We start from the raw sequence: 12,182 nt of genomic DNA on the forward strand, positions 1-12,182 counted from the left end.
GGGGAGGTCATCGAGTAAACGCGCGCGAAGGAGGGCGATAGACGGGACGTCAGGCAGCGTGAATGGGGTGCTCGAGTCTACGAAGTCTCTGACGCGCTGGAGATACTTGTCGTAGCTCTTCCTGCGTGACTTCAGTCAATGAGGTCGAGCAGGACATCGTCCACCTCGCCTCGCCTTGTTCGGGACGATCGCTTGCAGCTCTCGGAGTAGTCAGAGCTGACCGGTAGCTGACGGGCCCTCGCCCTCCACAGCCCCTCTCCTCTCCTCGCTCTTTCGCCTCCTCCTCGCCTCTCCTCTCCACTCAGCGCCATAGCGCCCCCAGCCCGCCATGAAGTTCATGCTCGACGACATGGAGTTCGTCTTCCCGTACGACAAGATGTATCCCGAGCAGTACAACTATGTCTGCGACCTCAAGCGGAGTTTGGATGCGCATGTGAGTCCGGCAGTTTGCTCGAGCTGCTCGCTTGACGATCTGCTGAAGCGGCAGACTCGTCAAGCGTATTTGGAGCTTGTTGTAGCTCTGACAATTGATGCCGTTGCAGGGCCACTGCGTGCTCGAGATGCCTTCGGGAACGGGCAAGACCGTCTCGCTTCTCTCGCTCATCGTGGCATATCAATACGTGCGTCCGCTTTCGCAACTTCAGCCTGATGTCGTCATTAGGGCACGCGTGCTGATAGCGTCGCGCGGTATCTGCCAGCATGAACGCAAGATGGGCCGGCCAGAGCGGAAGCTCATCTACTGCTCGCGGACGGTGCCGGAAATTGAGAAGGCGCTGGCGGAGCTGAAGCGCTTGATGCAGTACCGGTGAGCGCTCCTACTCTGCTGAGCGCTAGACGGATCGTCTCCGAGTCTCGCGCTCTCTCTAGTTGGTTGCCGGCTCACACGCTTCTTCCCTCGCCCGCAGCAAGGAAGTCTACCATATTGACGACGGCGACTTCCTCGGTATCGGTCTCTCATCACGCAAGAACCTGTGCATCCACCCTTCCGTCCGGCAGGAGAAGAAGGGCAAGGCGGTCGATGCGAGGTGCAGGGACATGACGAGCAGCGTCGCGAAGCAGCGGTGGGAGCAGGATCCGACGAGTGTCGAGCTGTGCGAGTTCCATGAGGTGGGTAGGAGGCACCTGCCGTTGCGCGTCGATCGCCACCTCGACGTCGACTCGCTTCTCCGCGGCTCCCTGTTCTCACTCGCGTTTTCACTCGCGCAGAACCTCGGCGAGCTCGACCCCGATCATCTCATCCCGTACGGCGTTCACACGATCGAGGACATGAAGGCGTACGGCCAACAGCACAAGATCTGCCCGTACTTTGCGATTCGGCGAATGGTGCGTCTATTTGCAGCTCTCAGCACCTCGCGCATCTGTTTGCTCGACGGCTGATTCGAGTTCGCGCCTTTACGCAGTTCGTCCACGCCCACGTCGTTATCTACTCGTTCCACTACCTCCTCGACCCAAAAGTCGCCGAGCAAGTCTCCAAGCACATGTCGAAAGACTCGATCGTCGTCTTCGACGAGGCTCACAACATCGGTGCGTCAGCGCTGTCTGAGAGCTCGCTCGTTTTGGATGTCGCGGCGTTCGGCGGATGGGCTACCTCTTGATGGCGGCGGCTGACCCCCCGCTCATCTCGCGCAGACAACGTCTGCATCGAATCGCTCTCGATCGACTTGACACGGCCAATGCTCGACACGGCGGCTCGAAGCGTCGAGACGCTCACGCAGAAGATCGAGGAGTGAGTTGGGTTGGCCTGTCCCGTGCCGCGCAAGTTGGGCCGGAACTGACTAGTTCGCTGAACCACACAGGATCAAGGAGAAGGACGCTTCGAAACTGGAAGACGAGTACCGGCGGCTGGTCGAGGGCTTGCAGGCGGGCGAGAACGCGGTCGAGGACGAGGACTTCATGGCGAATCCGGGTGCGTTCGCTCGCTCTGCTTGCGCCTCTCCCGTAGCCTGACGAGATGGCGCGACAGTGCTCCCACAAGACTTGCTGCAAGAAGCGGTGCCCGGCAACATTCGACGAGCCGAGCATTTCACCGCCTTTCTCGCTCGCTTCGTCGAATACCTCAAGGTGCGTGGGCTTCCGACCTCCAAGCTCAGCGCTTCGCTCACTCTCACATCTCGCAGACCCGCATGCGCGTCCTTCACGTCGTTGCCGAGACGCCGCTTTCGTTCCTCCAGCACCTTCGCGACATCACCTTCATCGAGCGAAAGCCGCTGAAGTGCGCCGGTCCTCGTTTCATTCGCTCCAAACGCTGTGGACTGACACTTCTCGTCGTCAGGTTCTGCTCGGAACGCTTGTCGTCGCTGGTCCGGACGCTTGAATTGACGCGGATAGACGAGTACTCCGCGTTGCAGAAGGTGGCAGCCTTTGCGACTCTGGTTGCGACCTACCATGAAGGTGGGCTCGACTGACGAGACCTTCGAGACAGTGCTGATCTTGTTTGTTTGCAGGCTTCCGACTCCTCCTCGAACCGTTCGAGACTGACAACGCGACCGTCCCCAATCCCGTCTTCCACCTCGTCTGCCTCGACGCCTCTCTCGCCATCGCACCCGTCTTCGAACGTTTCTCTTCCGTCGTCATCACGTCCGGCACGCTCTCGCCGCTCGATATGTACCCGAAGATGCTCCGCTTCGACGCGACCGTTCTCGAGTCGTACGTCATGACGCTCACGCGGGACTGCTTCTTGCCTCTGGTGCGTGACAGAACTATCGCTTCCTCTCGTCTGCGGAAGCGGTGAAGCTAACCAGATACTCCGGCCTTTACAGGTCGTCACGCGCGGGTCCGACCAAGTCGAGATCTCGTCGCGCTTCGAGGTCCGCAACGACCCGGCCGTCGTCCGCAACTTCGGCACACTCCTCGTCGAGTTCTGCAAGGCGGTTCCAGACGGCGTCGTCGCCTTCTTCCCGTCGTACCTCTACATGGAGAGCATTGTCTCGGCTTGGAATGAGATGGTGCGTCTGCAGTGCCGCTTGCGATGGCACGCAACCTAAGGGTGCTCTCGCTGATGTATCTGCCGCACCGCGCAGGGCATCCTCAACGAAGTCCTCAAGTACAAGCTGATCTTCATCGAGACGCCCGACGCGGTCGAGACGAGCGCGGCGCTCGAGAACTATCGACGAGTGCGTACTTCTCTCTTGTAGGTGCACAGCCATGCTGACGGACCGCTCCCAGGCTTGCGACAACGGTCGAGGAGCGGTCCTGCTGTCGGTCGCCCGAGGCAAAGTCTCCGAGGGGATCGACTTCGACCATAACTATGGCCGAGCCGTAATCATGTTCGGCATCCCTTACCAGGTGCGCCGAGCTCGCTTTCCTCAGTCGCGCACCTCGCTTACGACCTTCCCGCGCAGTACACCGAGTCGCGCATCCTCAAGGCCCGCCTCGAGTTCTTGCGCGACACCTACCGGATTCGCGAGAACGACTTCCTCACGTTCGATGCGATGCGGCATGCGGCGCAGTGTGTTGGGCGTGTCTTGCGCGGAAAGACGGATTACGGGTTGATGATCTTCGCCGACAAGGTGCGCTTGATCATTCTTCGCTTCGTCGTGTTTCTAGTCGTCTCATGCAGTCGCTCGTCCGTCTGCGTCCACTCTGACGCCCTCCTTGGTCGCTACAGCGCTTTGCGAAGGTCGACAAGGTGCGCTCGTCTCCTTCCTTGTAATCTCCGAGTTCGCGATTGACCTCGCTCCGTCTCCCCTCTCCTCTCGCAGCGGAACAAGCTTCCAAAGTGGATCGGCCAGTACATCAAAGAGTCGGACACGAACCTTGCGACGGACGTCGCCATTGCACACTCGAAGCGATTCCTGAGGATGATGGCGCAGCCGTTCGAGCAGAGCACCAAGTCGCTCTGGGGCATCGACGAGGTGCGTTTCACTCTTGCTAGCCGTTGTACGGCATCAAGCTGACGGTCATGCGCGCAGATCATGGACAAGCAGCGCGGCCTTGACCCCGAGGGAGGCGTCGAGGAAGACGGCGCGATGCTCGACGCCGAGGCGGAAGCGGCCGCCCGAGCTGAAGCTGAAGCGGCGGCAGCAGCAGAGGCAGAAGCCGAAGGACTAGAGCCGCTCAACATGAACGGCTTGAATGGCGGCGAGAAGGTCAACGGAACGAACGGCTTGGACGGCGACGCGCAGATGTACGACCCCGAGGGCGACCCTTACGGCGAAATCGACGACGCTGCGCTCGCCGAAATGGACTTGCCGCAAGACCTCGTCGGCTTCGGTCTCCCCCAGCCGCCCGACGAGTTCCAGCTTCCGCAGCCGCCGCAAGAGTTCGAGATGGGCGACGCGCAGACGGGCCTGCCGCAGCCTCCTCCAGAGTTCCTCTGATTGTGTAGCCCTTCGCTTGTTGTAGCATACGCATTCACAGCACTTCGATTCGTCCTCAGCGCTTCTTGAGTGGAGGTGAGACGAAGCGACAGCAGCGTCGTGCTGAGGGTGTGCTACTCTGCTCCGCAATGTCGACGCTTCACTTCTCGTGGCTACAGTGCTTTGCGAGGGACGATGAGGTATGCTCGACGCCTTCCTCCTCCTCTCCGACTTCACGACTGACTTCTCGGCTTCTCTTCTCTCTTCTGACAGCGAAACAAACTGCCAAAGTAGATCTGGGTGTGTTGCCCGCGTTGCGTCGCTTGTAATGCTACACTGCGCCCCCCTCTTCCTTCCTTAACCTCGGCGCCTCCCATCCTCCCCGACCCCTTCGCAAGTCCAGCACGATCCCTTCGTCCTCCGATGGACGCCAGTCGCGCATGCACGGCTCGAGACCGAGGAAGACCTTGGCAGCCTCCGGCAGCTTCACGCCAAGTTGGAAGCGTATGAACCCAAGGACGTGCCCGTGAGCGAGACTTGGCGCAGGTTGTTCGTAGATTTCCTCGAACAAGAGCGCTCGGCGTTCGCGAATCGAGCGGTCGTCTTCGTCGGTGCCGCCGCCGGTCGTGACCGTCAAGCGAGAAGGGCGGACCTCGGAGTGCTCGATGCGCTTGTCGATGAGCGGAACAGCGTGGGAGTGCATACCGTCACGAGCGTGCGGGTGATGTATTTGATCGAAGGGGAGTCGGTCGGGTAAGGAGGCGAGACGTATGGGAATTGAGCGAGAGGTGGGCGAGAAGATCTGCTCCTCGAGATAGAACTGCGATGCCATGTAGTCAGCGAGCAAGCTCGAACTGCTGTCAAAAGAGGGGGACGCACGTAGATCTGGTTGAGGAAGCCGGCATGAAAGCAGGAGTAGCGACTCGTCGTCGAAAACCCGCGCTCGCGAAGGAATGCCTCGAACTTTGCGCGAGACATTGGGTTGTACTGCAGGCAGCAGCGTCAGATAGTCATGCGGATGAGAAAGTTGACGAGTGAAGCTCACGCAAATCGATGAGGAGTAGTGAGGCGAGAAGCAGGCCGCCGGAAGACCTGGATTGCGCCGCCACAGGTCGTCGAAGAGTAGGAACCACCACGCCCGCACCGCGCTACTCGTGACGGCCGACATGCGCTCTTCGAGACAGACGAACGTCGTCTTGTGCAGCGGGCACATTTGCTGGACGTTCGGGTTCTGCTCTGTCGTCCGAAGGTTCTGGTCGATGTCGTCGGTCGATAAGCGGTCGTCGGCGAAAATGGAGAGGAGGAAGCCACGGGACAGGACCGAGCTCTTCAGGTCAGCCTCGTGACGAAAGAACTCGCGGTGCTGCCGCATGCGCCGCTCGACGTCGGGTAGGCGCTCGTCAATCAAGTGTCGATTCAGTCGAAACAGCTTGGCAACATCTTGCGTCAGGCTGAAGTCGTCAAGGACGCCGAACTGTGGACCCGAAAGCATGAACCGTTGGCCCGTCCGAAGTCGCCCTCGAGAGTCGACGCCCTCGCCGTCGCGATACTCAAGCGAAACTTCGAAGCCGCTGCTGAAGTTGTAGCCGCGCCATCGACACGTTGAATTGTGTTTGATGCGAAGGCGGGCGAAGCGGTATGAGGTATGCTGTTCAACGGATGCCGGGCCCATCAAGCCAAGTTGGCGAGACTCGATGTGAGGGCGGAAGACGACTTGATCTTCGAGCGCTCTGAGGGCGAGGCGGACTTTGCGAGCTGCGACGACGGTAGGTGAGGCGTTCTGTTCGACGAGTCGCTCAAGCTCGTCGGCTTGGTTCAGGTGAACCGGTTCGTCCGGTTGCTCATCGTACCGGAAGACGACGACGAAGGGGAAGGCGCAGATGTCGAGGCGACCGAAGCACGAAGTCGTAGGAAGAGGCGAGTTTGCAGGGTGGTAGAAGACGTCGGGACCAGCAAGTTCGGTGCGAATCCGGTGTCGAAGTTGCATGAGGCGCGCATCGGTCTCGATGTCGTTGAGGGCGTCGCTATAGGCGTTGAGGCCGATATTGCGGAGAATCTATAAAGCATCAGTCAGTTTCAGAGCCGAACACGCCAGGGTCTGCGTAGCGCACCTGCAAGTCTCCGACAAAGCGCTCGGCGACGCTTCCGCCAAAGGCGAGCAGGTATGGCGGGAGTTGGGGATCCTCAGTGAAAACGAGCTTGCGCTTCGGCGGCATTGCGTATATGGGCGAGCAGAGAACGCTATCGGCGTTGCAGAACGGGGGTTTGCGAAGGTCAGCTCTGGACGAAACTGCTTCGCTCGCAGAAGCGGGACGCACAGCGCGGCGACCGTCTCCTGCCAGACTCGCCGAGCGATATGCTTGCTCAGGTCGAGGTGAGGAGAGAAGATGTCGATGGAGAAGTCCAGCCTTCTCTGCGCCCGCTTGACCCAGCGCTGGACGAAGCTCTTGCTGATCACGATGAAGTAGGCGCTGCAGGCGCGAAGCAGGGAGGTGAGTATCTGAGCACCAGAGAAAGACGATGCGAGCGCACGAGAAGCCGTAGATCACGACGTTAACTGCGATTGTGGCCGGATCAGTGTACGGGATCTTGACAGCCGCGAGCAGACCGAGCATGGCCAGGATGACGTATCCGAAGCGGCTGACAAGGTCGGACGAATTGGAAGGGATGTCGAGGAACGGGGAGGAGACAGCTGAGAGGACGCAGAAGAGGCACATGAAGGCAAACAAGCAGCCCTGGCGGATGACGGAGAGGTGGGTCGCGCTGAACGAGCGGAAGGCGCAGTTGTCCTTCTGGATGAGGACGACGAGCAGCACATTGATGAGCTTGACGACGAGGCTGCGAACGAAGGTTGGCGCGAACTTCCGAGCTTGTGGACGGAGCGGGACGCACTAGATCGAGCGAAAGCAAGCCCAGGATCGTCGATAGTCTGCAAATCTTATACATCAGCGAACATTGGAATCGACGGCGAAGGAATGCGCACCGCAGTAAAGAAAGCTGAAAGGGCTCGGGTCCGCCTCGAGTAACCGCTCGTACTCAGCGTTCTCGTCCTTCCGCCTCTCGCCCAGCTCCGTCCACCCATCAACCTTTGGCTTCTTCTCCTCGATGACCTTGTATAGTCGCCAAGGCAGCCACAGCGAAAGGACGAGGATGACGACCGCTGCGATCGGAAGCAGGACGTAGGCAAAGTTGAGGTTCTTGAGACCTTGGCGGCGCCTCATCGTGGTGCGATAGCAGAAGTCCATCGGGTTGTAGTAGGTCGCGGCGGGTCCGAGGGGAGGAGGCGAAGGTGCGTCGGAGTCGTACAGGGTGTAGGGGTTCGAGACGGGCCAGTAGTCGTCCGTGTAGACAAGCGCGCCGATGGCGAGCTTCGAGAGCGGCAGGTACAGCGACGTGCACCAGAAGGTAACGAAGACTCGCCATCCGTACGAGTTCCGCCAGCTCAGCCAGCGCTTCGAGCCACCGACGGTGTCCGCTCCTTCGCGGTCGTAACCTTCGCCGATGTCGCGAGCGCCTCGTCGTGCGGCAGGACCGGCCCATCCGCCTGTGAAGCGGTAGAACTCGTACAGCGCGAAGAGCGTGACGAGCGTGAGAACGAGGAGGAAAAGGAGCGCCTGGCCGAAGGCGGAGACAAAGTCGAGGGAGAGAGCTGAGGGAACCGTGACGAAGAGCGTGCGGAGGAGGGACTTTTGCGACGAGTTGGCCGAAGAGGAGGAAGCGGTGATCGAGGCGAGAGTCGGCGAGCCGGCGGTGACGAGCAAGGTGATCATCCTGGCGTTGACGCCGCCGTCAGTCGCTTACTCGAGCATGTAGCGGGAGAAGCGCAACGCACTGCATCAAATCCCTCACACCCTCGACGGTCGTCATGCTGATCCCGGTTGTGCTGCTGGCGGCCCCAAGGACGCCGTTGCCGACCGTCGCGAGAACGCCTTGCAGCGTGAGAAGAGGCGGCGGCCTTCGTCGGTTGTGTTTCAGGTCCGTAACGGTCAGGTGAGGCGGGAGGAGGTGGAACGGTGGGAAGATTAGTCGGCGAGTGGGATCTGGTGGCGGAAGCGGGCGTCGAAAGCTCCGGCGCTTCAGTCGCGCAAAGAGTGAAGGGCCGGATCCTCGTAGCCATTCCTCCCATCCCTTCCGTTCCTCCTCACTGCCGAAGACCTCGTCCGCCGATCCGCTCGACTCCACCTTGTTCAGCTCCCATTCTTCGTCTTCTCTCCGCTTCTTTGTGCTCGCCGACAGATCATCTATCTCCTCCAGTCCCGGCATCGGCGAGAACTCTGCCGGTCCGCCCAACTCGTCAAGCACCTTGTCGAGATCCGGCAAGACGAGCGGCTGAGCGTCTCGCGCGAAGAGGCGGTATGCTGGGACGGCTTCGGTACGGACAGTGCTAAAAGTCGCAATGGTGGTCTTGCTGACGGAGGGAGGAAGAGATGGGCGGCGGAAGGAGGAGAGGGCGGAGAGACCGGAGGAAAAGGCGCGAAGGAAGGAAGGGCGGCGCGGCGGAGCGAGGGTGGGGTCGCGTGAGAGTAGGGGTTGCCGAAACTGCGACGAACGCTGAGACGCTGTGTCTGCGGGACCGTCGTCGGCGATAGGCGGGTCGGGCAAGTTGGCGGCAGACTCCTCAAACGGTTCCTTCGCCGTCCGAGCCTGCGTGTTCTCCACCGCCATAGTCATCTTGTCTTCCGTAGCGACCGACACAGGCGCCGGCACGATGACCGTCTTCGCCGCCTTGGCCTTCGCCATTAGCGGATTTCGCTTCTCCTGTTCATCCGCAGCCTTCTTCTGTTCCCCCTTCTTCGCCGTCGTCGCCACAGCCTGACGAGCCGGCCGTGGCGTCCAGTCCATGTCACCCAAGCGGCCTTGTACGACGGCAGGTCGTGAGAGAGAGGCGGGTGAAGTCGAGGTAGCGGCATTCTCGAAATGGGAGACAAGCGCAGACACCCGCTTCGAGGGCTGGCGACGGGGTGGAGGCGGTATATCGCTGTCGTCGGTTGTAGATGGAGCCGACATGCTGCGAGGCGAACAAGCGTGAGCAGGAGGAGGGCGAGCCGGATCCGCTTCGCAGAAGGAGGATAGAGGCACACCTTGCAATCCGGCGCAACTCGATCCGCCTCGGATAGACCCCGTCAAGTGAGAGCGCAGCGGAACAGTATCAGCAAGGGAATCAACAGGGAGGGCACAGAGCAGAGGCGTTGCAAGCAGGCGATGCGAATCGACGAGGAGCGGACTGAGCGCCCCTCGAAGCGTGACGAGGCCCCGATGCTCCCGCCACAGTCAAGTCTCCTGTCGTCTGCGGCACCGTCCCAGCTCGAACAGCCCGAGCAGCGAGCGAGTCGCCTCATGAGCGGACGGAAGTTCAGCGGCGACAACAAGTCCTCGCGGGTCTGTTTCAGGGTCCGCATGGCAAACGCGGGTCCAGTAGAGATGGTAGCACACAGTACAAAACGCTTCAAGCGAAGATGAGCGGTGTGGAAGATGCCAACCTGTTCTCACGGTTCTCTCGCTCGTGCAACTCGCCATGGCGACACTTCCACTGCCCAGGGAGCGCCCTGGTGGACGTACACGCTCTCACACAGGCTCAGAGGAGCCACACAGGTCGCCGCTGCTCTTCGCCGGCTCGCTCGTCGCCCGTTCGTTCGTACTCGCCGCCCTCGCTGGAACGGCTCTGCTCGTCGCGCTTGCTGCCTGGTTCGGACTGAAGGCGGCTCTCAGGGTGGACCCGGTGATTGGGAGGGAGCGCGTCTGGCTGCAGTACGGGTGCGTCGTCTTGTTTTCCTCGTCGCCCCACTTCCTGTCCTCATGCTCATCCAGATTCTTTCGCATTGACAGACACTTCCGACCGCCGTACGCTGTCGTACGACTCGAGGACGGCAAGTACAGCGTACCGGGGAGGGTGTACGATGTCAGTGTCGAGGCGAGTGTCCCGGTCAACGAGAACAACCTTGAACTCGGTGCGTACAGCTGCGTTTCTTCCCCTGCTAGGCGGCGCGCGACACACCGCAATCTCGCTGATGGACTGGCTTGAGGGACTGGCTGTGCTGACGCATATCCGCTCCCTAGGCAACTTCATGGTCGCGGTGAGCCTCCTCGACAGTGCAGGAAACCGCATCGTCAACGCTTCCCGACCGGTGAGTGCGGCCCGTCGTTGTTGGGGACCATAGCATGGACACATGTACTGATCCCTCCGTGCATCGCTCTCATCTTGCAGGCCCTCCTCTCGCCGACCGAATGCCTCCTTCAGCCAGCTCCTGCCTCGAAATCGCTCTTCCACCTCCCCTCGCTTCTCACCCTGCCCCTATCTTTCCTTCCGATTCCTCGCCTTCCGTCGTTGTTCGCCTCTTCTTCCCTCTTGCCCTCCCGCTGCGCCCCGCTTCAAACGCTCGACATTCCCCTCCTCGAATCCACCTCCTTCGTCTCACCCGTCCAGTCGTCGTCGCTCGGCTGGCTCAGGCGTCGACGCGCGACCCGGGCGCCTCGCGGAGCTGGACCGGTCAAGAGCGTGTGGGTGGAGATCGGCCGGCGAGACGCGCATCCGCATCACGAGGCTTTCGATCTGGCGGGCGTAGAGGAGGGCGATGTGTACGAGCAGGCGGTCGTGGCGAGGAGGGGACGGGAGAACGAGCGCGGAAGGGAGAGGAGGGTGCGTGAGTTGCAGGTCCATGAGTCGTGGTTGAGGATCGAAGTGAAGCCGACTGGGCTCAGGTGCGTTCGCTCCACGCTTCGGCGAGTGCTGCTATCCGAGCTTGCCGCTGATGTCCGCGTCTGCTGATTGTGCACAGATCGCTCGTCTATTACCACCCCTACCTGTCCTTCCTCTTCTTCGTCCCCTCCTTCCTCCTTTTCGAAGGCCTCGCCGCACTCGCCGTCTGGGCCTGGTGGGTCGCCACGTCCGGCCCCTCCACACCCGCCTCTCCAGCGCCTCACGCAGCTTGGTGGACACACGAACACGATCGCAAGGCCGCCGAATCCGAGGAAGAGGTCAAGCCCCTCTTGACGCCTTCGGAGGTTACGACTGAGGGGGAAGAGGAGGAAGAGAGAGCGAGGAGGATTAGGATGAGGCTGGGAAGGGCAGGAGTCGGAATGAGCGCGTTCGGGATCGAGGGCGAGGAGAAGGATCTTGAGAGTGTTGGCAGCGGGATCAGCGAGAGGGAGGAGGCTGAGGATGGTGGACGCGCGAGAGTGAAGGAGGAGGATCGCGAAGAGCCAGAATTTGGAGACACCGGGACCCTTGCAGGCGTGCGTTCCTCCTCCGTTCGTCTTGATCTTCTGGCGAACAATCATACTGAATCTCTGGCGTTTTCCGACTCGCTTTCTCACTTATGTACTCGTTCGCTCGCCTGTCCACCCCCTCTTGGCGTCTTCGAACCCGTTTCGATACGACAGTCCGCCACGACCCGCCGTACCGCCTCGACCTTCGGCCCCTCGCTCGCACCCACCACCGCGACCACTGCCACGTCCCGCACGACGGGTCTCTCTAGCGCAGGTCTGAGAGGAAGGATGACCGGCAGCGGGGCGGACGACAGCTGAATGGGCGGGATGACGTGCCGCATCTGAGGGGCCAGGATTTGCGCGCCTCTCGTTCCGCAGATGTACTGTACATTGCTTTGTCGTATGAGTCTCCTTTACTGCTCACGAGGTGGCGGACGTCGAGAACGGATGTCTTCTTCGACAGCGATAGCGAGCGGCTTGTCGACGATTAGTCGCCTCGTTCGGCGCATATTTGGGCGTGGGAAACTTGAGTCGGCTTCGAAGTGTCTGTAGCCCTGCCTGACGCCTGACAAACCCGTTCCCTCGCCGCCTCGCCAAGTTGTCTTTCCTCGCTTCTTTGACATCTCGCTTCGACCGCTACCACTCGAACCTCTCGCGCTTCCTAGCGCGCAAGTCAGC

General features: G+C 60.9%; 3 protein-coding genes across 3 annotated transcripts; 2 read left to right on the top strand and 1 right to left on the bottom strand.

Moving 5' to 3' along the window:
- Nucleotides 1–328: 328 nt before the first annotated feature.
- On the top strand, nucleotides 329–4,319 carry RHTO_07667 (DNA excision repair protein ERCC-2; the record flags this gene model as incomplete). The annotated part of the gene is made up of 19 exons (XM_016421323.1): nucleotides 329–433; nucleotides 543–620; nucleotides 699–805; nucleotides 906–1,107; nucleotides 1,207–1,323; nucleotides 1,401–1,524; nucleotides 1,630–1,726; nucleotides 1,797–1,906; nucleotides 1,964–2,061; nucleotides 2,118–2,212; nucleotides 2,273–2,391; nucleotides 2,445–2,686; nucleotides 2,760–2,945; nucleotides 3,021–3,113; nucleotides 3,166–3,285; nucleotides 3,342–3,509; nucleotides 3,608–3,628; nucleotides 3,702–3,854; nucleotides 3,912–4,319. 19 exons carry the CDS (start codon nucleotides 329–331, stop codon nucleotides 4,317–4,319), a joined length of 2,643 nt encoding a protein of 880 aa, XP_016274444.1.
- Nucleotides 4,320–4,629: 310 nt separating this feature from the next.
- RHTO_07668 (uncharacterized protein) lies at nucleotides 4,630–9,305 on the bottom strand (the record flags this gene model as incomplete). The annotated part of the gene is made up of 9 exons (XM_016421324.1): nucleotides 4,630–5,118; nucleotides 5,178–5,285; nucleotides 5,344–6,354; nucleotides 6,410–6,539; nucleotides 6,617–6,769; nucleotides 6,831–7,136; nucleotides 7,191–7,227; nucleotides 7,282–8,069; nucleotides 8,131–9,305. The coding sequence occupies 9 exons, from the start codon at nucleotides 9,303–9,305 to the stop codon at nucleotides 4,630–4,632; spliced, it is 4,197 nt and encodes a 1,398-aa protein (XP_016274445.1).
- Nucleotides 9,306–9,813: 508 nt separating this feature from the next.
- Nucleotides 9,814–11,822, top strand: RHTO_07669 (Adipose-regulatory protein, Seipin family protein; the record flags this gene model as incomplete). Its single annotated transcript, XM_016421325.1, has 6 exons — nucleotides 9,814–10,052; nucleotides 10,125–10,246; nucleotides 10,356–10,423; nucleotides 10,504–10,997; nucleotides 11,075–11,531; nucleotides 11,679–11,822. 6 exons carry the CDS (start codon nucleotides 9,814–9,816, stop codon nucleotides 11,820–11,822), a joined length of 1,524 nt encoding a protein of 507 aa, XP_016274446.1.
- Between the last annotated feature and the right edge of the window lie 360 nt (nucleotides 11,823–12,182).

Source organism: Rhodotorula toruloides, assembly GCF_000320785.1.
Source record: "Rhodotorula toruloides NP11 unplaced genomic scaffold Scaffold7, whole genome shotgun sequence".
In the NCBI taxonomy this organism is placed as follows: Eukaryota; Fungi; Basidiomycota; class Microbotryomycetes; order Sporidiobolales; family Sporidiobolaceae; genus Rhodotorula; species Rhodotorula toruloides.